Below are 26,956 nucleotides of genomic sequence, written 5' to 3'. Positions count from 1 at the left end.
GTTGAGCGCGGGCTGTAGGGACACATGGTGGCACACGGGTGTGTGCGGGCATGCGCGGGGCCTGCGACTTAGGCTGTGCTATGTTGAGTCAGGGTGTTGAATACCCTAGGTGTAAAATAGCACACGTGCATATGATAATTAGAGCATGAAAGAACCTCACGAGTCAGCATATCACTATCTAATTTTGAAACTCTAGCATTAGTATCATGCAACTTCAATTCAAGAATTAAGCAACTAGAAAAAGAAGTTGAATCAAGCAAATCAGAAGTTTAATAACTAGCATTTTTAATTTCTTTGCAATTCAACACATCAAGTTTTTCTTTTTTCTCATTTGTATCTTCAGTTTCTCAAGAGTTGAAGTACGGACATATTTAAGAGAAGTAAACTCAGGATAAATTAAGTTACATGATTTGCAAGCATCATTATCATTAGGAATCAAAGTTTTAAGTTTTGCAATTTTAGAATTAAGTGATTCAATCAAAATATCATGTTTATTAATTTTCCTTTTTCCCCTAATAGTGTACCAAGATGAACAACAACAGTAGACAAATAATCATAAGTATGTAGTACCTCGTTACCATTGCTGTCAAGTTCATTCTCGGTGGTGCTTTCCTTGTTTCTTGCCCTGAGACATAACCTCATCAAGTCACGCATCGTCTTGCTCTTGGATGTTGTGTCATCCTCACTACTCTCCGAATCATCAGCGCTCAAGTTGACTTGTTTAAGCACCCAAAGAATTTGTACACAACTTTGCGGTTGAGAAAGTTCTTCATCTTGAAAGTGCGCTTCTTTTTCTCCCTTTTCTCACTTGATGCTATACTTGCAAGCTTAGGACAATTTATTTTTCTCTGATTAAGTTCAATGCAATCAAAGCATCTTAGAGGTTCTCTTCTCCCTCTTCCTCATTCTCACATTCCAGAAAGCTTTCTTAATACGAGTAGAGAGTATCACTAAATGTCCTTTAGAAATTTCCTCAAGTTGATTATCGGTTAGTGAAGACAAAAAGGATAAACAAAGCTTGATGAAGAAGAATCAGAATCAGTTTAGAGTAAAGAATATCCAAAGTAAGTGTACTCATGACAGTTGATTTTCTAATTGATTTCACTTTCATCTCTCAAATTCACATGTCTAAATGACGAGCATTTTTAGCATCCGTGAATGTAGCATTAACATCACACGAATTGCTAAGGATTTTGTTAAAGTGAGCAAAGAAATCATGAAGAGACTCACAATGCTTCATCTCAAATCTTAAAGTGATCAAAGGACACAATGATGATGTGGTGGCTTAAGTCTGCAAGGTGGCAGGACCTAGCGGCGTCCTTGACTTTGGCTCATGTGTGGCATCAGGGGCATGGCTATGCGGAGCAGGAAAAACTTTACCGGTAAATAAAATGTACCAGAAGTCACTAGTAAACCCGATTTCTCGAAGATATCAGACTTACTAGAGATTTATCAAACAAATTAAAAAAATCAACATGATTTCCCTAGAAATTAGTTACAATCCATTGAACATCATAAATTACACATAACAACAAATAAATATCCTAGAGTTGTTGCCTGCAAGCAAGGACAAATTATACATAACATCACAAATCTCCTAGAGTTCTTTTAAATTTTAGACAAGCCCAGCCACTTTCAAACACCTCTCCAACTGTTATTTTCTTGTTAAAGGTAAGATTATAAAGTCTGGGAAACCTAGTAGCTAAGGATTGATCACCAACCCACACATCCTCCCAGAAATTTGTTCTCTCACCATTTCCCATTTAAATAAACAAAATTCAACTATTACCGTTAAGTGTTTTTTTACTGGGGTTCAATCTTTTTGAGACCTTCATGAGAGATGGGTCATATTCAAAATTTTGATTTACAACCTACTTGTCAGTTAGGATTTCAAGAAAAAACATAGAGTTTGGAAGAAAAAGAGAAGGCATGGTGTATCCAAGATTTCAGAGGCTTACTGTTGGATTTGCTCTTCAGCTCGGAGTGAATCCCTTCCTTCTCGGAGATCTCTTGGGAGAGTTGGAGGCGCATCTCATCTAGTTGGCGGTCCTTCTCGGCAAGTTCCCCCTCGAATCTAGCTATCCAGGCGCTCGCCTGCTGAACATCATTGCAGAGCGTGTGGGCATCCATGACAAGGTCAATTGCAAAGCATCATGTCAGTACATATGGTTTCATTAATTTAAGCGATTGTCTTGTAAGGATTCACTCACCATGAAAAAAGGTGCCCGTGAACTCTTCCGCGTGACGTCCACCTAGAGCTTGGGCCCCCTTGACCATCCCTTCAGTGCATGTCTCCGAGCACACTGTGGATCAGCTTTGCATCTGCCTCAGGCAACAAACCTCCACCCCCTACCTTCATCAGCAAGTACGAGGGCTCGATGGACTTTTTCCTGTGTCCCTTGGAGGATTCAATTCCTGGATCTGAGGTTGTTGAGGCTCGGTGGCTGGTGTTGGTGCTCCAAAAAACCTACGAAAAGGGGCTAAAAATTGTGTTCCCATGAATGTAAGAAAGACATCCACATTAACAACCATACCTGGGTCGCTTCAAGCCTCAGGACAATTTCAATGGGAAAAAGAGGGGCCACTCTCTTGGATGGCTTCAGAGGGGCGACCACCTGTACTACAGCTGAGAAACCAAGTGGATAAGTGCCTTGGTTTGTAGGTTATGAGTCATTGAAAAAGTTGGATTTGAGTTGAACTTGGTTGGGTTGAGCTTGTATTTGCATGTATTTGTGTATGGCTAACCAAAGTTGGAGTGTAGAATGGATTTGGCATAAGTCCAGGGAATCTGTTCTCACCGGATTATCTGGTGTGAGATATTTGGATCTCACCGGATGTTCCGGCGATGAGATGGAAGTGAATGCCGAACCATTTTGTTTCAGATGCTGAAGTTCATATGTACACTAGATGGTCTTATGTGAGGGAAACAGGAGCGCTGGACTTTCATGCAGAGAAGATGTTTTTGGCACAAATTGCTGGTTGTTCCGGTGTTGTAGGCTTGTGCTTAACGGACTATTTTTTCCAGAGATGCTGTAGAGGGCTAGTCTGGTGGAGATGCATACCCCGGACATTCTGGTGTCGGGAGAGTTCTCACCGGAGGTTTCACTGGATCATTTAACAAATATGTTGCAAAAATAAGGTATGATACAATTGTACATTGGATGATCTTGTGATGAACCTTGTACTTCACTGGAGGGTTTTCTAGAAGATTTTCAACAGAGAAATTAGTGCACACACCGGATGATCCAGTGTTCAGAGACGGGTACACATCAAAACATTCGGTGTTCAAGTTTTTCTTTGGACTGTATTTTTCAACAGAGATTTGATTTGGACTAACGTGTGATGAAGTTATATGCATTTGGAGAAGCATGTTTTCTTGTCTAATGTTGTGCAGGTGATGGATGCAACTTGACGGTCGATGGCGGAATGATCAGGGACAAGAGGGGAATTTGGTGCCGGATGATCAAGGAGGCCGGGCGGAGTCGAGGGTGATCCTAGTTGTATATACGGAGGTCAAGTAAAGCTTGAAAGAAAGGATGAAGACGATATGGTGATAAAGTCAAGCGAAGGGAATGTCGGTGCAAGTGACAAGGTGGCCCAAGGGATTGAGAGTGCAAGAGACTTGCCGGCGGTCAAGATCGCAAGACGGAGTACACACGTTGACATCATGATACTTGCTTGAGGTCAAAGCAAGCAACCGTGAGTCACGCTTTGAGAAGCATGCGAAGAAGTTTTGCGGTTTGGCATTATCACGAAGCTAGCGTCGAGGCACAGCTAAGTCGTGAAGGTGTCATGGCCGTTCGATGGATGGAGCAAAAATATGGACCAAAATGCCCCGTGGTAGGTAGGAGGCCATTGTAAGTGAGGGGTATTTTGGGAATAAGGAAATTTGGCATCCAAGAAAGCTCCCAAGGCCCATAAATAGAGGTGTGTGGCTATTGAGAGAGGGTAAGCCAGTCACTTATGCTTGAGAGCTAGGGTTTAAGAGGAGAGGAGAGGATAGGCTTAGCCTTTGTAATACGGTAGAGCTTTTGAGAGAGGAAAATACTTTGTAATATGTCTACAATAGAACTAACCTCTTATTGAAATGAAGTGCAAGTTTTCGCCCATGTTCGAGTTCATCTCCTTCTAGTCTCCTGCTACTGGCTCCGTGCTTTGTTGCAAGTTCTTCCTTTTGGATGTGATTTTCATTTTGGTTTTTTGGCTGAAATTTCAGCACCTTGTGAAGTCATTCTCTTTGTTGTTAGAGGCATAAAATTCGCACACATATATGTATAAGTGGGTATTGAATTCCCTTGTCTCTATTCCATAAACTTGGGGTTTTCTTCTCTAGGTAGCTCGTGTTGATTCAAAGTTGCAAGCTTTTGCACAAAGACACATGAAATGGTCTTGAATGGAACCTATAGGCCATATACCATATGTGGAATCATGTTGCCTCAGAACTTTACTTCTTAAATAGTCTCTCTAGTGTTTTTGCTTTCGCTAAGGTTTTGAGGTGCACTGGGTGATCAAATAGGAGAATGCCATCAGTTTCGAAAGAAATTTGTTGATGCGGCTATTAACACCCCTCTAGTCGTCAATTTTGGTCCTATAATAGCTCTTGGCGTGGGCAAGGTCATGACAACCAAAGCACCCATGCCAATGATCACCTTTCCACAATCCTTGTCTAACACCTATCCGCGTGACAAAGTTAATCAACTACCATGGTTACAAGGGTTTGGCAAGAAGTCTGCACTTACTGGAGGAGTAAGTTGAGGAGCCGAAGTCAGGGCTGGAGCTTCGAGTGCTATAGCCAGGGTTGAAGGCACGGGGTCGGAGCTGGTGGCGACACTAGATCGCTGACCAGCAAACCTCCGGCTACTGAGACCTCATCCTCAACTGGCATGTCACCACCGCCTACTGGAGGACAAAGCTGGTGTCGTGGCTTCGCCACCTCCTCTTCCGCCTGGGCCCACAGTTCCCACATATCAACCTCGTTTGACTCCTCGTTACGAATGCCCGCGTTCTTAGTCTCTAGGTCGGGCTATCTACGTCCCAATCACTTCATGATTTGTGCCGACCACCACCTTGGATTTGGACCACTCGAAAGGAAGAAGAAATAAAAGAAAAAGGCTCACGAGGCTTATCGACAAGATCCTGGCCTATGCGTTAGCCTCCATCTAAATGATGAGGATCGGAATGTTCTCACGGTTGGGCTTGAGGGTTGTTGAAGAGGGACTTGTTCCTCCACTCCACCTCATATGGGAGATATCTGCGAATAAGAATGACTCATGAAAGATATGACCACAATACCCCAGATAACTAGTCGGGATAGATTGGTACCTGTCTCACCTTTTCGAGTTGGGTCCTCTCCGGCCCTATAGTCCCAAGCACTGAAAATCCTTGACCTCAGGGGACATAGGCATCACTTGATGAAGTCTCTGGCAATGTCCCAAGCTGTCAACCCCTGCTCGTTCAGATCTAGGATCTCGGTGATGAGGGTCCGAGTGATCGTGGTGGACTTCGATGTTTTTATCCATGCTAGCCTTACGAACGGCGCGAGACCTCGATACTAGATTTTAGGTAGGCCTTGCTGGCTGTAGAACCACCTTCTACGCCACCATGACTAGGAGCTCTTGGCAGAGAAGCCGATGTACTCTATCGACTTCCCTTCTCAGAGGCACAATCCAGCACCGCCAGCACCCATACCTGAAAACCCCTTCAGGAGGTAGAAGTGTCAAAAGAGATCAACTGAAGGGCGCATGCCCAGGTAGGCTTCACACAGGTGTGCGAAGACACTGAGCATGACGATGGAGTTGAGGGTAAGATGGATGAGCTTAATACTGTAGAAACAGAGCACTTGGAGGAAGAAGCTAGAAGGGGGGGGGGGGGGACGAAAGCCATAGCGGAAGAAATCTAAAAATGCGACAGTCCAAGTGGTGTCTGGACTGGGGATTGTCTCACCCGTTGCTGGTGCGAAGGCGATCAAGGCGCAAGGGAATGACCTCATTGCGCTCCGCCCAGGTCATGACCTCCTCTTAAATTTCGGATTCCGACAACACAAAATCACGGCCTTGGCAGCACCGGCAGCGCAACTCTCTGCCATATCAATCTTCTTGCGGCCCATAGCACCTGAAAGAGGCAGACGACGAATCTAGGGTTTTTGGTGGCGGTTGCAGGTGTCAAGCTAGATACAAAAGAGAAGAAGGCTCGAGGGAAACAATGATGGAGGAAGTAAACATCGTGTGGGATGCCTTAGTCTCATTTTATACGATGCGGAAAGGCTCTGAATGGCTCTTCGACTTGCACAGTAACGGTCCCGACTACAACTCGGGGACACGTTCTCCTGCTTTAATGTCTTGTCACATTTAACATCTCATACCATCCTATCCGGGGACTCGAGTTACAACTCGAGGATGCAGTCGGTCAAAACATTTATCTTTGTTGACCAAGTTTTTGATCCGTCAAAACCTCATTTTATGTACTGATGGGGGCTTGACAATGGGTAGTATAAAACTACCGTATTTGGAAGCCCTAGGGTTTCCTATATTCTTGAGGTATATCTGTGTGCCTAGAAGGGGAATCCCTAGACTTATGAAAACTGCCCACTTGTACATAGGATATCTCATAAACAGGAAAGTTTATCTCTAAGAATCATAAAAGAGGAGTCCAAAGGTGGTATGAGGACCTTTCTACATATACGGAACCAAGAAACCATGCGGAGGACAAGCCCATTGAAGTCCATTCAAGCCATTTAAGCCAACATAAGCCTTGCGCCCTCAAGCTTTTTGTGTTACTTATCTACATCAGGGATCCTCACTGCTACACACTAAGGGACCTCTCGATTAAGTTTAGATCTATCTAGGCAAGCCAAGAACCTCCTTATAAACAGTCATAGAGACCAATACAAGACAAATAAGGCGTATGACTATTATCTTAAGGAAGATCTGGACCTGTATAAATCTTTGTATGTACTTTATGAGTGGACTATAGAAAATATTTCCTACCTCATTCACAAGCTCGTAAGATCGGTGGTTTACGAATCATCAACATGAACCATGATGGGGACTCAAAGGAGCAGCACGCATGATGTCACCACTCCCATTTTGTTCTCATATTTCAGTGCTTGTGTTATGAAGAAGAGATTTTAGTGCTTGGGAGCTTGAAGACCACCAGCAGCTCGGTTGGCTCATATTTGGAGGAGAGCTGATTTACAATCTATTGATTGGTTGGTGCAGGTGTGTGAGAGAGAGAGGATGAATTGTTTCAATTTTTATCTGTTCGTTCATTGGCTTTTGTTTTGTTTATTTGGACAGGAATTTGGAATCAAACCTTATGTAATTTCTAGTTTTCGATTGTAGTTCCGTTGCATTGCATAATTTTGTACTATTAAAAGTGTGAGCCAAAGAAATTCAGATTTCACTTATTCCCTTTAAGGTTCCAGCGTATTCTGGTAACATTTAAGTTCTCGTTGCAGTTTTCTAATCAAACACAAGTAGTTGTATAAATTTGTTAGAACGTACATGGATATGGCTCACTTAACCACATCAAGTGACAATTAGTTACACCGTAAGTCAAATCACAGATCACGGCAAATGCCTATGCATTCGGCCTGCCCTCGGGGTGACCCTCGCCGGTCTCATTTGCCGCACCATTCATGGCGTCATGCTCCTCGACTATCTCACCTGCGGCGCCTGTACTGACGTTGTCAAGATCGATGAATACCTCAGCTGCCGTTCCGCTAGGATTGCCATTCTCCATAGAAATCTGGGCTGGCGCACCGTCATCTATTTCATGAGGATGGAAGTCATACTTTGCAGTATATTCCACCAGTAGCTCCATTGCAGTGACCAGCTCACCGCCGCTGCTCAGCTGCTTGGCATGGGATACCTCGCTGCAGTGGCGAGCAGCGTAGCACAGCATCTCGATCCACACTCCGGCAATCATTTCCATCACGTCCTGTATGCCCGAGTTGGGACTAAGCAGCGTCCCAGCAAGCGCAGCTCCATCGATGTAAGCGAGATCATGGGGATTTTTTTCTTCCATTTGAATGGAGACTGGAGGACTGCTATCGTTGTCGGAAGCGTCACGGAACTCACGGTAAAGATATCTGGCAAGGTTCTCCCTTGGTGTGAGCTCGCTGTCCCTGTCTTGGTCAGGTGACTGAGTTGAGTGTTCCTTCCAAAGTGTCACCAAATCATCACAGTTATTAGCGTACCGGCTCTTGCGGACAGGGCCCGGTAGCATGTAGGGGTGGACAACGTAGAGGTACAACATGTAGTCGGATAGCTCCTTGACTGCTTTGGCTACCAGGCGCTCCGCATTTTGGATACGATCCGCGTCTTGCTGCCGGTTGCAGAGGTAGACATCGGTGGCAACATGCCAGATGAGGATGCTTTGGTCGAAGTCGATGTCGTCGACGCTCCATCTGATATCATCGTATATGCCCCTCCGGTGAAGTATCCACCTGCCCCGCGCGTTCCTCATGTCGCCTAGTTGTCTTCTTGGTATCTCTTCCAGCAGCAAGTCCCTGATGCTGTCTGAGATCCCGGTGGTGCTTGAATAATGGAGTTTGTTCCACCAGTCCTCCAGTCCCACTTTCTTGGTGATCCTGCTCCTTAGCTCGGTCGTATCACGAGTGCAGAAATCCAACAAGTTATACTGCCCAACAGAGTGCAGCCACCTTCTGCTGCTCGCTGCCCCGAACAGCCGACGAAGACACAGAACTGCACCATGGATCCGATCCCATTTCCGAGCATGCAAGAACGCGCATGTCCAAGAAGACCCTATTGCCCTGACCAAAGATGTGATCTCCAGGACAAAGGCCCCCAACAACAGAATATAAGTGACAATGACATCAACTCTCTTGTAAGCATAACTACTCTTGAGTTCAAACAGCAAGAGCGCGGCCAAAGTGGCTAGAGGTGAAATAACACGGATGCAGGAGCCATACCAAGTGTAAATAACGTCAGCCTTTGTGTACAGGATGTCATACATCAAGGACAGCTGCATCTCAATCAACTCGTACATGTACTTGCCACCATTAAACTGTATGCCCTGAGCAATGGCGTCTTGTTCAGGCCCCGATGTAATCAAATCATCGGCAAAGAGACTCTTGCAAGCATTGAACATGTAGTGAGCTCCAAGCAGAACCTCCTCTGCATCCAGTTCTGTTGTTCTGACCCGTCCGTCGAAAGGTTGGCGACGATTTCTGTCATCCGACACATCAAGAGAGCTTCTGATGCTGTCTATATTAGCACATTTGAGCGCCCATGTCCTCTCCCCATACTTTAGGAGACCAGTAACGAATATCAATAGGGAAGGTAGGACCAAGGTCCTTTGGCTTGCAACGGCCTGGTACAAGACATAAGCAGCCCCCATGACCTGCACTGCAAGAGTTAAAAGGTGACGCAGCCAAAGCTGGTTGTCCTCGAAGGCATAGGCAGTGATTGTGTCCGGGCCACCGAGGTGCAGTAGCAGCAATGGTGCCCAGAATGCGACGAGTTGTTTCTCGCCTGATCTGGCACGGAGGGATAGGTGGCCAAGAGTGTATATCGCAGTTGAGTCCGCCATGAGGTATGCCAGCCAGAGGAGGATCCTCAACAAAGCAGAGCCTTTGCGCCGACGGATCCTTGCAAAAGCGAGGAGGAAAACTTGCAGTGTGAAGCTAAGGAGAACCAGTATTTGGATCTCCCATTCTTTCCAGAGGTGAATTAGCCCTCCAGCCATTTTTCCTGTACTGAAAATGCAAACATGCCAATTTATGTTCAAGCTGCAAACTAAAACGGTGCAAGGAATTAATTTTGTTCAGAGTATATAAAGCAGGATACCATGACTCACTTTACTGGCTGACTACCAACGGTAAATCCGAAATATTGGTTTTATCTGTGGGTCCGGTATAAAACTTTACCGATCAATGTACACTGATAAATCTGGATTTGATCCAATTTACGTTTTGCCTAGTCTAGAATTTGTTTTTGGAATATGCATATGCGTCCCAAAGCCCATCACATATTTATAATTGGTACCCTTTAAGTCGGTTAGGTAACAATGACATACAAAACTACAAGTATTGTGTCTAGTAACACAAAACTACAAGTATTGTGTCTAGTAACACAAAACTACAAGTATTGTGTCTAGTAACACAAAACTACAAGTATTGTACACTTATTTAAAAAAAACCGATTTTAATTAGATTCACTCAAAAAATAGTTATATATTTCTTCAAAAAATTTAGAACTTTTTGTATATATTCCATAATCCGTGTGCAATCCATTTCAATTGGATTCACCCCAAAAGACTGTGTTGAAATTAAACTAAAATTCTCCAAAAAGATTACTTTTATAACTCCTAACAATTGTTAGGCCCTCAAATAAAATCCAAAAAATATAGGAAAATTCACTAATATTCTTCTTATACGATAGAATAATTTCTAAAATTATTTTTAGGCCTAGGTTATATGGTGATAAAGTGATTTACTTTGTAGCTAAAGATAATTTTAGAAATTAGTCCATCATATAAGAAGAATATTAGTGAGTTTTTCCATATTTTTAGGATTTTATTTGAGGCCCTAACAATTGTTAGGAGTTATAAAAGTATCATTTTTTGAGAATTTTAGTTTAAAATCTACACATGCTTTTTGAGTGAATCCAATTAAAATAGGTTACATGGATTATGGACACGTACAAAAGGTTTTATGATTTTTTGAGAAACATAAGACCATTTTTATATGAATCTAATTAAAATTGAGTTTTGTGTGAAATTAGTGCACAATACTTGTAGTTTTATGTTACTAGACACGATACATATAATTTTGTGTTATAAATAGCATAATATTTGTAGTTTTGTGCAATTCACTTTAAATTTTATTTACCAGTACATGCGAGAGGTACCAGTATTGACTGCCGCAGAAAGAAGAAAATGGCAGGATGGATAAGCCATGGTGATTCGAAGAACGCTGGCTCAAGTTTGCTTTTGGAAAGTATAAATTTGCTCTCCAATGAGATAATGGGATGCACAAAGTAGCAAATTATATCATGGATGATATACCACAATTTCTTCGTACTCTATACTTATAAATGCGTAAGGTAAAAACAGTCAGCATATTTGTTAACGGAAATTACAAGGAACTAATTTGCAGACGATAAAGAGTTCACAAGCAACAAAGATATACAAGAAATTAACCGTAATGAGCAATATTTCTTAGCTGACAGATGACTCACGGTTTCCTTCTTTTGTTACAGACATGCAGTAGGACTACCAGTATCTTTAAACTACCTGCCTATGGATTGTGCTACTCACCATTTGGAGAAAATAATGAATAGGCATTCTTATTGGAAGGATAAAACATTGGGAAACAAGAATTCATGTTCATTGTATGTGCATAGGAAGACTCTGATAATGCGAGATCTTATTCCCCTGCACGGACATTGGACAAAGACCTTCAGAAAACACAAAACAAAAAATTGGACTGTTCTACAAAAGGAGATCAGTAAATAAAACAGGAACGCTGGATGAGTGAATCCTTTTAATCGAAGTCATCAACTTATCGTGTCAAGTAGTGTAAGTAACTCTTTTAACAGAACAAGTTTACTATTCCAAACTGAAGTTTTGTGTCACTCCATTTTTGAATTCTGAACTCTCAAATAGTTTAAACAACAGCCTTCAACTCATCAAACTGGTGGAGAACACTCGTTGGCCCGCAACCACACAGTAATCTTAGCTGGCGTGGACCAGTTTCAGCTGGTTGTCCATGTGCGCATGTACTTGCTGCTATGGCCACATTATTCAACACAAATCAGCAAACAAAGGAAGAAAAAAATGGAGTACATGTCAGCGAAACATTCAGTCATCTGAAACCATGGTGGTTTTGGGGCCAAGAGGTGTGTTTTGCACCATTAGTAATAGTTGAGCGGGTGTTTGCAAAATATTTTATACTTTTGGGTTGAAAAACAAAACGAGGCAAGAGTTTCTCCTGTTCTTTTTCAATAAATTACGAAACTCAGTAACTGAAAAAAAAAAGAATTTAAAGCAACAAGAGTCATAAAATACCCAAAAAAAAAGAGTTATAAAATAGCGACGATAAACACATACAATGGCCAATTGTTGTTACATAGAAGACCCACCTTTGTAAATTCATTTAATAAACAAAAAATGAACGAACCACATAACTCAAAGCGTATCCATAGCTGAAACCATAGAAAACATGACCTTTACTCAAAGGAAAACAAAACAAAGTGACATACTCAAAGCTAATCACCGCATCGAAAGTCGTGGAGAAAAAGAAAGGAGTTTGGACAAGATTCTTTCTGCAGCCTTTGGACTTTTTTTTAATCAGGAATAATAAAATTATTCCAGGGATGACTCCTTCAGTTCATTCTTTATATGAAGAAGCTGTATGGCAACTCTAATACCAGGCATTTGTCTTTTTTTGAGTGAATCCAGGCATTTGTCTTGCTTGGTTGCTTTTTTAGGGGAAATGTGTCAACCTTGTTTTACCCTTGTTACATCTAAGGCCCCATTTGGTAGACCTCCTAGGGCCGGATTCAACCTGTAATTTGGAGGAGCTCTAGTAAACAGGTGTTCCAACTCTGGATTGCCTGCCCACAAAATGTATAGATGACCAGAATACAAATGTTCCAACTCAAACTGAACATTGTGCAAACTGATTGCAAAATATAGGAGATAACTCATCGGAACATTTTTTAATTCACTTTGTTGCAACTGGTGTGCAACGATTGCAAAATAGGACTTGGACTAAAATTGAGTTGGCAGATGGTTAGTGAATAATAGACAGTTTGTTGAAAACACAAGAATCGTATCAAAACAAAGTAATTGCGGCAACATGTTTCTAGTTAGATCTGCTGCATGCCTGCATCTAAGCAGTAAGCAGTCTTCCAACACACAGGTATCGCCACTCTTGTCCTTGTATGAGCCTCGCAGCACAAAAAAATCTAGTCCGTTTTCACTTACATGAATCTAGATGAACCTTATTTTCTCCACGGATCTGAACTTAGAGCTTGGAGACGCATTCAAATAGTAGACGAAATATTAAACCAAATAGCATATCATTCTAGGAAAATGGAAGAGGAAATATCACTCCCCTTCTAAATGCTGAAAAATGGGAGCTTCTACGCCTAGTTGAGACTTGGGATAGAAGACGTATTAATTGTTGCAAAGACGGGAATATCAAAGGCTAGCTACTTGATTACCACGGGTAAATGCTGGCGACAGCGAACAAGAAGACGATGCACCTACGGAGGCTGCCGGACGTAGCTTCCCGCCGGACGCGGCTACCACCGTTGAGCTGGGAGCCTGGGACTGCTTCACTGGGATTTGGGTTCGTTTGGTTTTTTCGCCCAGGAAGCTTCTCTCGCCCAGATTGAGACAAAAGAAGGAAGGAAGAGGGCCCCTCGACGACTTGACGGGCCCCATTTCTCGATTTATTTAGTATTAGATTTCTGGCTCATGAAGTACCCAAGAAGGGAGCTCTATCCGTCGTCGCCGGTTATCATAAAAATGTCAGATGTGGCTTCTATTAGGGTCCTCGAGGGATTTTTTTTTTACCATAAATTATCTTCAAATGAGAGTTTTGAGTGCGGGCATTCCACTTTTCTAATTTGACTGATCCAACTCCTTGACACAAGATATGTTTTCGAACACGGGATACCCTCACTACCGGATTTCGAGACTTTGCCGTGTGCATAGGGCACACGGCAAAGGCCTAAAAACACTCGGCAACGTGTTTGCCGAGTGTTACACTCGGCATACCACTGTCGGCATACACAGTGCCGGCAAACCACTGTTTGCCGAGTGTTTTATATCGGGCACTCGGCAAATATATTTGCCGAGAGCCAAATACGACACTCGACAAAAAAAGTGACCTAACGGTGCCAAGTCGTTAACGGCCTCTTTGCCGAGTGTCTCAGGGATACACTCGGCAAACACGAGGACACTTTGTCGAGTGTCCGTGGAATACACTCGGCAAAGTGAGCACAGAATAACGCCCAAAGTAAGCACAGAATAGCGCCCAAATAGCACAATTTGGCGACACATGCCACTCTTTGCCGAGTGTATTGGAGCACACTCGGCAAACTGGCATCCAAAATACCAGATTGAACAGCCTTGCGACACGTGTCCGGTTTGCCGAGTGTAACACTCGGCATAGCCTTGTTTGCCAAGTGTAACACTCGGCAAACTGTTATTTACCAGATCGACAATTGATCCATACCAGATTCAAAACTGTCGCTGCAATTCAAAATAATTTATACATATTTCACAGATTACCACCTTCACATAAACATCGCATATTACACAAACATCACATAAACCGTCGCATCACATATGCCACAAACATCACATAAACCGTCGCATAAACATCGCAAGTGACACAAACATGACAAATTGTCGTGACAAGATAGCAAAACATAGTCCAAACAAAAAGAAAATGTTGCAGGCCGTAACGGACTCCACACTTGATTACCACCTTAACCTGCATCAATCAAGGAGCAGAAACACTAAGTAAGAAGTATGCATTTGAAAGTAAACAAAAATGCTAAGTATGGATATGGGGTTACAAAAGTAAGTTTTCAAAGTGAGAAGAACAAACCAAAGTGAGGTGGAGTACCAAAGTGCGAACCTCCAGCTCCAGGCGTATTCGATCCCTCTGATGGATACTGCACAAAGGAGGAGATAGTTAGCACAACACTCTATGGTTGTAGGAATGGCAATAATGGTGATTACAAGGTTATAAACTAACTCACAGGAATGTGTGGAGCCTGTGGAGCAAGTGGACGAGAAGGGGTTGGCATCGGTGGCGGAGTTTGGCCCATTGCAGCATAAAGGGGCGTCATCATCGCATACCACTGGGATCGTTCTGCCGCCATCCTCTCCTCGAACGATCTCTCTAATTCGTGCCGAAGCCTCCTTTCTTCATCCAGCTGGGCCTACAGTATGTCATCGCAATCTCATCATCGTTCCAATGCAAAGCATGTAAAGATCGTGGAGGATGAATGAAACAGAACTAACCTGGATTTTGTTCATCGCAATCCGTGTAGGCTCTGGGCGAGGGCGTATACCCGGACCTGAGCTCGTGCTCTGAGCTCTAAGCTGAGAGAGAGAGAGAGGGAGTGGTGGCCGTATCGAATGTGCCGTCGCCAATCCAGAACTGGCCATGTTTCTTGCCTCCTCCCGCCCTCATAACCACTTCCCCATCAAGATCATGCTCGCTCGGATCAAAGTCTGGGCCGTGGACCTCCTTTGCCATCGATGTGTATCCATCCAGACGAGCCTTGACGTTCTCGTTGGTGTACGCTGAGGCCGGGTCATTCGGGTCAGAAGCAACCCCGTGCATCGCCTTTGACTTATGGGCCAAAGCATAAGCCTTGAACTGGGAGAGAGGCTGATCATCATTTTTTGCCGACTGCAACAGAAAAGCAATAACATTCATAAAGGGGACGCCCGCATAGAAATTAAGGAGAACTGAGCTTGGGAACAACAGATGCTATTGCATACCCATCTAGCCGCGAAACCAGTCAGGCTGAGGTTGCCTTGATGGTGTGGCGCGCCAGGCATCAACAATCGCCTTTCCCGGCAAGCATTGTGACTCTCCTCCCACTCGGGAGCGCACCACTTGTCCACGATCACCGTCCAGCACGAAAGGTCTCCGGCGCACCACCCCGGAGGCACCTAAATAATCAAGTACATGATATATAAGAAGAAGAAATTAAGTGTTAGTAATCTAAGGAATAATAAGCTTTAATGTACTTTACCTGCAGGTACTGCTCCCGGGTCAGAGATATGGTCCTAGCGTCTTTTTTTTGTCACCTTCGCTCCAAGGTGTTCCGCGTGAAATTTGATCACGGCCTGGATGCGCGCCTCATAGTGCATATCCTTAACAAGCTTCTTGGTAGCTTTGTCGACGACAGCAGCTGCCCTAGCCTCCAAGCCCGGCTCGCATCTAAAAAAATCCTGCATATAGACGCGACGGATCCAGTCATTAGTTAAATAATTTCCATGCGATTAGTATTGACTAATGTAGTGCGAACGAAACTTACCCACAGCTCGGCCTTCACCCGCTCAGCTCTATTGGGAAACACCCTTCCCTCCCGGTCACGGGCGTCTGGCGCGGCTGCATAGTGGGCCCATGTGTATGCCGACTCGGTTACTCCGCCCAAAGTAACCATGCCAGGGAACTTCTCCTTGATCAAAAGTCCAAGGATGCCGTTTACATGGCGTGAGTGGTCACCCTCTCCAACCCTCAGCCAGTTCTTGCACAAGTGTAAAGGCAATTTATTAGTATGTGTTGAAATATTGAAGATACAAAGGCAAAAAAATAGTGAGAGTAGAGAGAGCCATTTACTTCTCTCCATCTGGTCGAATGAGCGGGCGTCTAGCCATTGGCACCGGTCGCCTCGGGAGGCTAGAAGGACCACATAGCCACACACGAGAAGAAGTAGAGCTAGAGCTACCCCCTGGTCAACTTGCTCCTCCTCTACCTGCTCCTCCTCATCCCCAGACTGAGTCGCAGTCGTAGGTATAGGCGAGTTAGACTCAGACTCAGCCGCACCTAGAGGCGACTCAGTCTCCTCCTCAACAGCATGTATAGAAGCACCTCCTCCACCCCTGCTTCCGCCTCTCGGCCTTCCTTGAGGTCTTCCCCGGGGTCTCTTTCCGGACCCGTCACCTGCATCCGTGGCTTTCCCCGTCGCCTTTTTGTATAGCGACGTTAACTTCCTCATACCGCCCACCATGCTATGAGAACGAGTAAACCAATTAGTACGGATGTTACAACTTGATGTAAATAAATGAAGCATACTAAAAAAAACATGCTATGAGAAAGAATAAATCATACAGTTATTAGAAATAAACATACAGTTATTAGAAATAATCATCATCATCGGGATCAGCTGGATCATAAGTCTCATCATCACTATCACGCGTGTTGAAATAATCATCCTGATGCTCGGGAGGAGGAGTGGCGTCATCACTGTCATTGCCTAAATGTAACCGCTCAAGTAATTCCAAGTCCCTCGCATTCTGAACCTCGTCTTCTTCGTCCTCGTCAGCACCAGTTTCATTGTCTACTTCCATGCCCTGAGCTTCCGTCAAGTCGATCTCAAAATTCCCTGCGAGCCCATCTTCTTGAAAGAATTCTCCATCATATGTGTTGGGGTCTATGTTGTAATCTTCATTGTTTGGGACTGGTAGTTTACCGTTTGGCAGTACCTTGTACACAACATCCCAACCCTTAAGACGCTCAACGGTTTTGCACGGGTACGAGAGATAATAAACTTGTGTGGCCTGTTGAGCCACAATATAGACATCGTCTCCTGGTAAGACGGTTGATTGTTGAATTTCGACTAGCCCAAGATTAGGGGTCCGTCTCACTACTTCTGGATCGAACCAATGGCATTTGAATATGACGGGATTCAAAGGTTTGCTCCCATCAAAATTCAGTTCGTATATTTCTTCAATTCTTCCGTAGTACTCAGCCCCATCTAAGCCTGGAGTAAAAACTCCGGTATTTGTTGTTCTACAATTGGGCCGACTCTGCTCGTGGCTTGCTGTGTGCTTAATATCGGGCACTCGGTGTCCGTTAGACGACACTCGGCAAAAGGGCGACTCGCCGTCAGCCGCCAAACAAAGGGACACGTGGCGCGTTGTTTGCCGAGTGCCCGAATTCGCCGAGTGTTTTTTCTCTATTTTGCCGAGTGCTATTGTTTGCCGAGTGTTTTTTGAGGTATTTACCGAGTGCTTAGTTGTTTGCCGAGTGCTTTAGTCGGGCACTCGGCGTAGGTGGTTGTTTGCCGAGTGCCCGATATAATGCACTCGGCATATACGTAGGCACTCGGCATACACATCGTTTCCGGTAGTGCCTATTTCCATTAAGATACTAACTGAAATTAACCACCGGTACGAGGTTTTGCAACTTCAGAAGTAGATATGCAGGACCAGCAAAATACAACCATATATACAAAAGTTTAGACACCAGGGATATAGTAGTAGATAGCTTGCTTTAAGAACACAGCATGTTAGTTGTCAGCTTCCTCAGATTCTTGTTCATTGTCCGTTTATTCTTCGCCCGGGAGCTGGGCCAACACTTGAGACATTGATTGCAGCAAGCTTTGGACGCCACGGATCAACTCCTACTTATTCATATCTTTGAGAAAATCTGCTCAGAGAGTTAGTGAAGAGCAAAAATAAAAAATAATTTCACTAAAATACCGAATCAACTTTTTATCAAAACAAGCTTTATTTCTGACTTTCCAGATAGCCCACCACTACCGGAAACGATGTGTATGCCGAGTGCCTACGTGTATGCCGAGTGCATTATATCGGGCACTCGGCAAACAACCACCTACGCCGAGTGCTCGACTAACGCACTCGGCAAACAATTAAGCACTCGGTAAATACCTCAACAAACACTCGGCAAACAACAGCACTCGGCAAAATAGAGAAAAAACACTCGGCGAATTCGGGCACTCGGCAAACAATGCGCCACGTGTCCCTCCGTTCGGCGGCTGACGGCGAGTCGCCCCTTTGCCGAGTGTCGTCTAACGGACACTCGGCAAACATAAATGTTTGCCGAGTGCCCGATATGAAGCACTCGGCAAAAGATTTTTTTTCTTTCTTTTCTTTTTGGTTTCCTTTTGTTCTCTTTTCTTTCTCGTAATAACAACCAACCAAAGGCCGTCACACATCGATTCCGGTACTACTACAGTATGGTTTAAGGATGATATTGTTATGAACTTGGAGTTAGAATTCCGTCGTGCTTCAAGATTGAGATGCAGCAGATGTGGACTCCTGGGAGCGGCCCTTGGAATCAGTTGTGCTCTGAAGGAGAATGACAATTCTTCTTCCTTGCCTTAAAAAAGGAATTTCTCTGCTATATACTATCATTCCAGCTGTCATCCAGACAAAGAAGGAATTTTCAATGCTTGCCAAGTGGAAGAAGCAAAAGCAGATCAGCTTGACACACCAAGCTGCCCTTCTGATCTATGGGTTTTGCTTGGTTCATCGTTAAGTGCATCAGAGAAGGTAGCTGGTAGCATAGTGAGAAGTGGTGGAACAAAAAAGCAACTTCATTTGGCGATTCTTGGATGGATAACATGTTTGCTATGCTCCATCGAAATCTAACTTTATGGACAACTCTTTTTCATAAGAAATTATTTGATGGATATAAGTCAAATTTGATCTGCAAGTACATAAAATAACAAACAAAAATGGGTAGAAAAATATGAGACTTGCCATGGTGTCATGATATGATACGTAGAGGCTGTGGTAAAAATTTGAGAAGGTTTCGCAAAAGCTGTCACGTACGATGCTTAGAAACCGAAGCATCTCCGTGAAAGAATCGTGGTTTAGAGAGTGAACAGATCAGGTTTGAAAACGAAGTGATGGTTGAATCATCGTTTGACCTTGAAACTTTTTCTACACTCAACATACAATATAGCATATTCCATGTTAAACTTTGGCATTTTTCTGGGTCCGTTTGCTATTTTTAATTCATTAAGTGCATTTCTTGGCTTTTAATGGATATAAGTCAAATTTGATCTGCAAGTACATGAAATAATGAACAAAAATGGGTAGAAAAATCATATTCATGTTGTTGAGTCTATTTTTAGGCCTTACCCAAGAAATGAAAAGAAATTTGAAACATCTGGGCGGCAACACTCGACCAGCAACATGTAGCTTATTGGTTTTTTAATTCTAAAAAAAGCAAACGAAGTCAGAAAAATATGAGACTTGCTATAGTGTCATGATATGATACGTTGAGGCTGTGATAAAAAATTTAGAAGGTTTCGCAAAACTTGTCACTTACGATGCTTAGAAACCGAAGCATCTCCAAGGAAGAATTGTGGTTTAGAGAGGGAACAGATCAGGTTTGAACCTGAAGTGACGTTTGAATCGTCGTTTGACCTTGAAACTTTTTCTACACTCAACATACAACATAGCATATTCGATGTTAAAAGTTGGCATTTTTCTGGGTCCGTTTGCTATTTCTAATTCATTAAGTGCATTTCTAGGCTTTTAATGGATATAAGTCAAATTTGATCTGCAAGTACATGAAATAATGAACAAAAATGGGTAGAAAAATCATATTCATGTTGTTGAGTCTATTTTTAGGCCTTACCCAAGAAATGAAAAGAAATTTGAAACATCTGGGCGGCAACACTCGACCAGCAACATGTAGCTTATTGGTTTTTTAATTCTAAAAAAAGCAAACGAAGTCAGAAAAACATGAGACTTGCTATAGTGTCATGATATGATACGTTGAGGCTGTGATAAAAAATTTAGAAGGTTTCGCAAAACTTGTCACTTACGATGCTTAGAAACCGAAGCATCTCCGATGAAGAATTATGGTTTAGAGAGGGAACAGATCAGGTTTGAACCTGAAGTGACGTTTGAATCGTTGTTTGACATTGAAACTTTTTCTACACTCAACATACAACATAGCATATTCGATGTTAAAATTTGGTATTTTTCTGGGTCCGTTTGCTATTTCTAATTCATTAAGTGCATTTCTAGGCTTTTAATGGATATAAGTCAAATTTGATCTGCAAGTACATGAAATAATGAACAAAAATGGGTAGAAAAATCATATTCATGTTGTTGAGTCTATTTTTAGGCCTTACCCAAGAAATGAAAAGAAATTTGAGACATCTGGGCGGCAACACTCGACCAGCAACATGTAGCTTATTGGTTTTTTAATTCTAAAAAAAGCAAACGAAGTCAGAAAAACATGAGACTTGCTATAGTGTCATGATATGATATGTTGAGGCTGTGATAAAAAATTGAGAAGGTTTCGCAAAACTTGTCACTTACAATGCTTAGAAACCGAAGCATCTCCGAGGAAGAATCGTGGTTTCGAGAGGGAACGGATCAGATTTGAACCTGAAGTGACGTTTGAATCGTTGTTTGACCTTGAAACTTTTTCTACACTCAACATACAACATAGCATATTCGATGTTAAAATTTGACATTTTTCTGGGTCCGTTTGCTATTTCTAATTCATTAAGTGCATTTCTAGGCTTTTAATGGATATAAGTCAAATTTGATCTGCAAGTACATGAAATAATGAATAAAAATGGGTAGAAAAATCATATTCATGTTGTTAAGTCTATTTTTAGGCCTTACCCAAGAAATAAAAAGAAATTTGAAACATCTGGGCGGCAACACTCAACCAGCAACATGTAGCTTATTGGTTTTTTAATTCTAAAAAAAACAAACGAAGTCTGAAAAACATGAGACTTGCCATAGTGTCATGATATGATACGTAGAGGCTGAGATAAAAAATTGAGAAGGTTTCACAAAAGTTGTCACGTACGATGCTTAGAAACCGAAGCATCTCCGAGGAAGAATCGTGGTTTCGAGAAGGAACGGATCAGGTTTGAAGCCGAAGTGACGTTTGAATCGTCGTTTGACCTTGAAACTTTTTCTACACTCAACATACAACATAGCATATTCGATGTTAAAATTTGGCATTTTTCTGGGTCCATTTGCTATTTTTAATTCATTAAGTGCATTTGTAGCCAAAAAAAAAATTCAGGTGTTTGCCGAGTGTTCTTGATTTCACACTCAGCAAAAAAGTGCTTTGCCGAGTGTTCTTGCTTTCACACTCGGCAAACCTGGGCTTTGCCGAGTGTTCTAGATTTGAAACTCGGCAAAAAACGACACTCGACAATTTACCGAATATAGGGCGCGCGGGGACAGATCTAAAACTATCCCGCGCGCCTCTCCCCTCCTGCCTTCTCCTCGGCTGCCGCCGTCGCCTCCCGCGCCCCACCTCCGTCACCGCCGCCAGCGCCCCTCTCCCCCTCCTCCCAACTCCCCCTCCGTCGCCGCCGCCCCGCCCAGCGCCGCCCGGATCCAGACGCCGCCCCGCGCCGCCTGACGCCGCCTCGCCCCACGCCGCCCTTCTCCGATGCTGCCCCACGCTGCCCGACGCCGCCTCGCCCCGTGCCGGCCCGCTCCGACGCCGCCCCGCGCCGGCCAGCGCCGCCCCGCGCCGCCCCCCTCCGACGCCCGGGGTACAAGGTACCGCCACACGCCATGCGCCGTTGAAGCCATGTGCTCCTCCCTCCTCCGGCCACCCCCTCCTCCGGACAGTATTGCCATGAGGACTTCATATGTGACTCATGTTATTGTGAGCATGTGTTGCTGGTAGCACATGAAGTAGATCATATGGAGTCCTCGTCGCAATACTATCCGGGGAATGGGTTATGAAAGTTGATTCATATTTCAGTCTGGGTTGTCCTCTAATTAGTCTTTAGATGGTTGTATCATCCATATTTGTCATGCCTGTGTTGTTGTATTGTTATGCCTGTGTTGTTATGCCAGTTTTGCTATTTATTACAAAGGAGGTGCCGCCGAAATTTTGAATTTTGGCTAATTTAGACTTTAGGATGTGCATGTCGCATAACCTATGCGTCTCCCGTTTGAATGAGTTATGGTTATAAATATGCAAGTCTTTGCATATCTATAACCGTAACTGTTTCGAATTGTCCACATTTTTTGGACAGCCCGAGGATGTGTAGATTGGGTTCGTTTTAATGCTCTACTCCGATCCGAGACAGAGTTTCGGCAGCGTCTCCTCGTTGTTCTCCGGATACACATTCTCTTGGCTTGTTGCCGAGACGTGTATTTGGAGAACAGCGGGGAGGTGCTGCCGAAATTCTGTCTCGGATCGGAGTAGAGCATGGAAACGGCCCAATCTACACATCGTCGGGTGGGATTAGGACCTATCTTTACCTATTAGATAGTTTGATGCATGCCGATTCTCTCTTATGGTAAAACACAAATATTTGATGGAAATAATTAATTGTATAGGTAGATGAAATTGATTTTTATATTACTTGCTGAATAAAAAATATTATATGTGTATGTTTCCCAATATGTTAGAGGATGGATGATCGTGAGTGGATGTACACTGGCCGCTCTAGTCAGGGTTTTTTGACCGATGAATGGATCCAGAAGACCGATGCATTCTTGGAATTAGCATTTGCTAGGCCTAAGGGACCTCGTGGAACTTGGTGCCCCTGCAGTATTTGTGCAAACACGCATCAACAAACAAAGGAGGTCATGGGTCAACACCTTTGTAAGAATGGGTTTATACCACACTATACCCGGTGGACCTACCATGGTGAGTCCGAACGTGCCAGAGAGGAGGTGGTGCATCAACGCACCAACGACTATGATGTCGGGGTCGGAGACATGCTAGATGACTTTCATGACACACATTTTAATGAAGCACGTATGGAGGAAGTGCCGGAGTCAACCGCAAAGGCCTTTTATGATATGTTGTCTACGGCGCAGCAACCCCTTCACGGGCATTCCAAGGTTTCTCAACTGGATGCCATCGGACGCCTAATGGCTATCAAGTCCCAGTTTAGCTGCAGCCGAGAAACCTTCGATGCAATGCTGACAGTTGTTGGTAGCCTTCTCCCGGAAGGTCACATTCTGCCAAAGAGCTAAACCTTTATGCTGCAATGGGCCAAACTCCGCCACCGATGCCAACCCCTTCTCGTCCACTTGCTCCACAGGCTCCACACACTCCTGTGAGTTAGTTTATAACCTTGTAATCACCATTATTGCCATTCCTACAACCATAGAGTGTTGTGCTAACTATCTCCTCCTTTGTGCAGTATCCATCAGAGGGATCGAATACGCCTGGAGCTGGAGGTTCGCACTTTGGTACTCCACCTCACTTTGGTTTGTTCTTCTCACTTTGAAAACTTACTTTTGTAACCCCATATCCATACTTACCATTTCTGTTTACTTTCAAATGCATACTTCTTAATTAGCGTTTCTGCTCCTTAATTGATGCAGGTTAAGGTGGTAATCAAGTGTTGAGTCTGTTACGGCCTGCTACATTTTCTTTTTGTTTGGACTATGTTTTGCTATCTTGTCACGACAATTTGTCATGTTTGTGTCACTTGCGATAGTTTATGCGCTGTTTGTGGCATATGTGATGTTTATGCGACGGTTTATGTGATGTTTGTGTAATATGCGATGTTTATGTGATGTTTATGTAATATGTGATGTTTATGTGAAGGTGGTAATCTGTGAAATATATATAAATTGTTTTGAATTGCAGCGACAGTTTTGAATCTGGTATGGATCAATTGTCGATCTGGTAAATAACAGTTTGCCGAGTGTTACACTCGGCAAACCGGACACGTGTCGCAAGGCTGTTCAATCTGGCATTTTGGATGCCAGTTTGCCGAGTGTGCTCCAATACACTCGGCAAAGAGTGCCACGTGTCGCCAAAATGTGATATCTGGGCGCTATTCTATGCTCACTTTGTCGAGTGCCCTCCAATACACTCGGCAAACGTGCCGTGATTTGCCGAGTGTATTCGACGGACACTTGGTAAAGTCGGCAAACTGCCCAAAAAAAGGGATGATGTGCGAGCGCCACGTGTCCTCTTTTTGCCGAGTGTATCCCTTAGACACTCGGCAAAGAGACCGTTAAAGCCCTGCCGCCGTTAGGTCGCTTTTTTTTTCCGAGTGTCGTATTTGGCTCTCGGCAAATATGTTTGCCGAGTGCGCGATATAAAACACTCGGTAAACATCTGTTTGCTGGCACTGTGTATGCCGACAGTGCTTTGCCGAGTGTTACACTCGGCAAATACGTTGCCGAGTGTTTTTAGGCCTTTGCCGTGTGCCCTAGGCACACGGTAAAGTCTCGAAATCCGGTAGTGACACCAAGCCCACCAAACAGCAGCCAAACCTATAGCATAGAAAGAACTATCAATTTTCACATGGTACTCAATCCAAGTATGGTATTGAGATATAGAGCTGGGAATTAATGGTTCCTGCACCAATCCAGATAGACACCAATACAGCTTTAGCAATAGGACATAGAAACAAAAGATGTCTACATAAGTGCCATCACCAACTCATCTCCTCTTAATCATATTGTCTTTAGTAAGGATTGATTGTTGCTCAAGATATGTATGCCTTGTATTTGACTTGGGGCCAAGGAATGAATTTCAAACATGCTGTGCCACCTCGGTGACCAAGCTGCACCACCTCTTCTGTGTCTGGTTTTCTAAAGCACTGACATTAATCACAAGTGGTAGTGTGGTGCGTCCTCTGTGTTTTCCTACAACCGCAGTTGCACCCAGCTGGCGATGCAAAATGCATGGTTATTTTCTAAATGGCACTAGTTGACTTTCTGCTTTGGTTATACACAACTTGATGCAGTTAGCGAGCAACACATGAATTAATCAATCTGTTGTGAACAAGATGACTAGCCTGCGGATCCTATGATCACATGTGGGAAATACAAATGGGCTAGCGTTCACGATGAAGCAAAAAAAAAAGGTTCTGCTACGTTAACCCACAAAATTTTATTGATATTTAGATCAAACGAGTCCGACACAAGTTTTTTAAGTCAAAAATGTGCTTCCAATACAATATTCACTACTACAGGATTCCTCGTCACTGCCGATTCAAAAACTACTTTACTGCCAATTTTTGAACAAAGAGTGGATTAAGCGGCAGTGATAGTACATATCACTATCGGTTCATATGAACCGACAGTGATAACTCAATTATCACTCCTGATTCATGTAATAAACCAGCAATGATAATCCTCCCTCCAAAATCTAGCTATTATCGACAACAACACACATTATATATTCAGAAAACAACACATATACAAGCATAGATACATACACAATTCATCAAAGATATTTCTAGCTCTACACATATCATTCACAAATCACATATACATATACAATTCACATGTCATTCACAACAGTTTTACATCAAGTTCAAGATAAGCAATTCAAGCTCTCTTGCTACCCGAAGATGTCGAACTCAACAAGTCCTGGGTGCTTATTGAAGGTTGCGCTCTATATGTCAGCTCATAAAACTCACCTTTTGGACTTATCACTTCATTATTGATGAACCCAATAAGTTATTCTTGAATTGCATTGATGTGATGTTGCAGAAGTTTACTTATGTTCAACTTGACTAGCATGCACTGTGTTTGCATGCTAGGGTGTTCTCATTTTATGGGCAACTTGATTTTAGTACTAATTTACGATGGTGATATATTCCTGCATTTTTCATTAAATTCTCCTTGTCATCCACCCAAACTTGAGCAAGATCATTGTCTGGACTCAAAAAAGAGAGATAAGATGACTTACCAATACCTCATTGACATGATAAATAGGTAAAGTCGATCATTTAATCTTCACATCAATTGCATTTAAGTTTAATTGGTATTTATATTCACGTACAGGATGTATACAAGATATTGCAAAAAAGAGTGTTATGTACCGTCCATACAGGAAGCAGTATGATGTAAAAACTGACTTTTCGGTACTCAGGGAATATTCATGACTTGCATTTCCTACTAAATAAAAAGGTTCAATTCATTCCACTGATGAATCCTTTCCTCTTTGAAGTGTATGAGGCAGCTACCCGGTGACAATCTCTGTGGGTTCAATGTTCTTACTTTCATTCACAGATTCAGCCCTAACGGAGACACTGTCATGTTCAATGATCTTGAGGTATGAAATTACATATCGATGCCTTCTTTTCAATTTCTATACATGTTGAAGGACTAATTTTTTTTTATTCTTCAAACACAGTGCTCCAAACAATGCACAGGTGCGTTACAACCAGCAGAAATACATGCCATTTGAGAACAGGTCGACGGGTTCTTAATGGAACATGTTATCAACCCAGCCGGCGGGTTTCATGAACTGATCATGCCGTCGACACGTGAGAGATCTTCAAATGATTCTGTACCTTTTAGTAGAGAGTATGCGACAAGGAGGAAAGCTACCAAGGGGTTAGACGACTTATATATCGCCAAATAACACCATTTTAATAAATGATATTAATTACTATGTATTAATAAAGGACATGAATTACTATGTATTAATGAAGGTGTATTTATTATTGGTTTACATTAAATATGTGTCTCATTGTATGCATGTCAGTGCACTTAGTCCGGAGGA

The 26,956-nt window shown here is 43.1% G+C and overlaps 1 protein-coding gene and 2 long non-coding RNA genes across 3 annotated transcripts; all 3 read right to left on the bottom strand.

Moving 5' to 3' along the window:
• Positions 1 to 7,552: 7,552 nt before the first annotated feature.
• Positions 7,553 to 13,414, bottom strand: LOC133903610 (uncharacterized). Its single transcript, XM_062345032.1, has 2 exons — positions 13,191 to 13,414; positions 7,553 to 9,718 (listed from the first exon to the last, which is right to left on the bottom strand). The coding sequence occupies exon 2, from the start codon at positions 9,706 to 9,708 to the stop codon at positions 7,579 to 7,581; it is 2,130 nt and encodes a 709-aa protein (XP_062201016.1). The 5' UTR covers positions 9,709 to 9,718; positions 13,191 to 13,414; the 3' UTR covers positions 7,553 to 7,578.
• A 799-nt stretch (positions 13,415 to 14,213) lies between these two features.
• On the bottom strand, positions 14,214 to 14,717 carry LOC133903085 (uncharacterized). Its single transcript, XR_009907200.1, has 2 exons — positions 14,588 to 14,717; positions 14,214 to 14,470 (listed from the first exon to the last, which is right to left on the bottom strand). It is a non-coding gene; the product is annotated as an uncharacterized LOC133903085 (long non-coding RNA).
• A 448-nt stretch (positions 14,718 to 15,165) lies between these two features.
• Positions 15,166 to 15,984, bottom strand: LOC133902989 (uncharacterized). Its single transcript, XR_009907180.1, has 3 exons — positions 15,750 to 15,984; positions 15,493 to 15,666; positions 15,166 to 15,400 (listed from the first exon to the last, which is right to left on the bottom strand). It is a non-coding gene; the product is annotated as an uncharacterized LOC133902989 (long non-coding RNA).
• Between the last annotated feature and the right edge of the window lie 10,972 nt (positions 15,985 to 26,956).

The sequence above is a fragment of the Phragmites australis genome, chromosome 21, assembly GCF_958298935.1.
Source record: "Phragmites australis chromosome 21, lpPhrAust1.1, whole genome shotgun sequence".
Classification (NCBI taxonomy): domain Eukaryota; kingdom Viridiplantae; phylum Streptophyta; class Magnoliopsida; order Poales; family Poaceae; genus Phragmites; species Phragmites australis.
The sequence above is the reverse complement of the archived record's forward strand: the minus strand, read 5'-3'. Positions and strand labels throughout refer to the sequence as shown.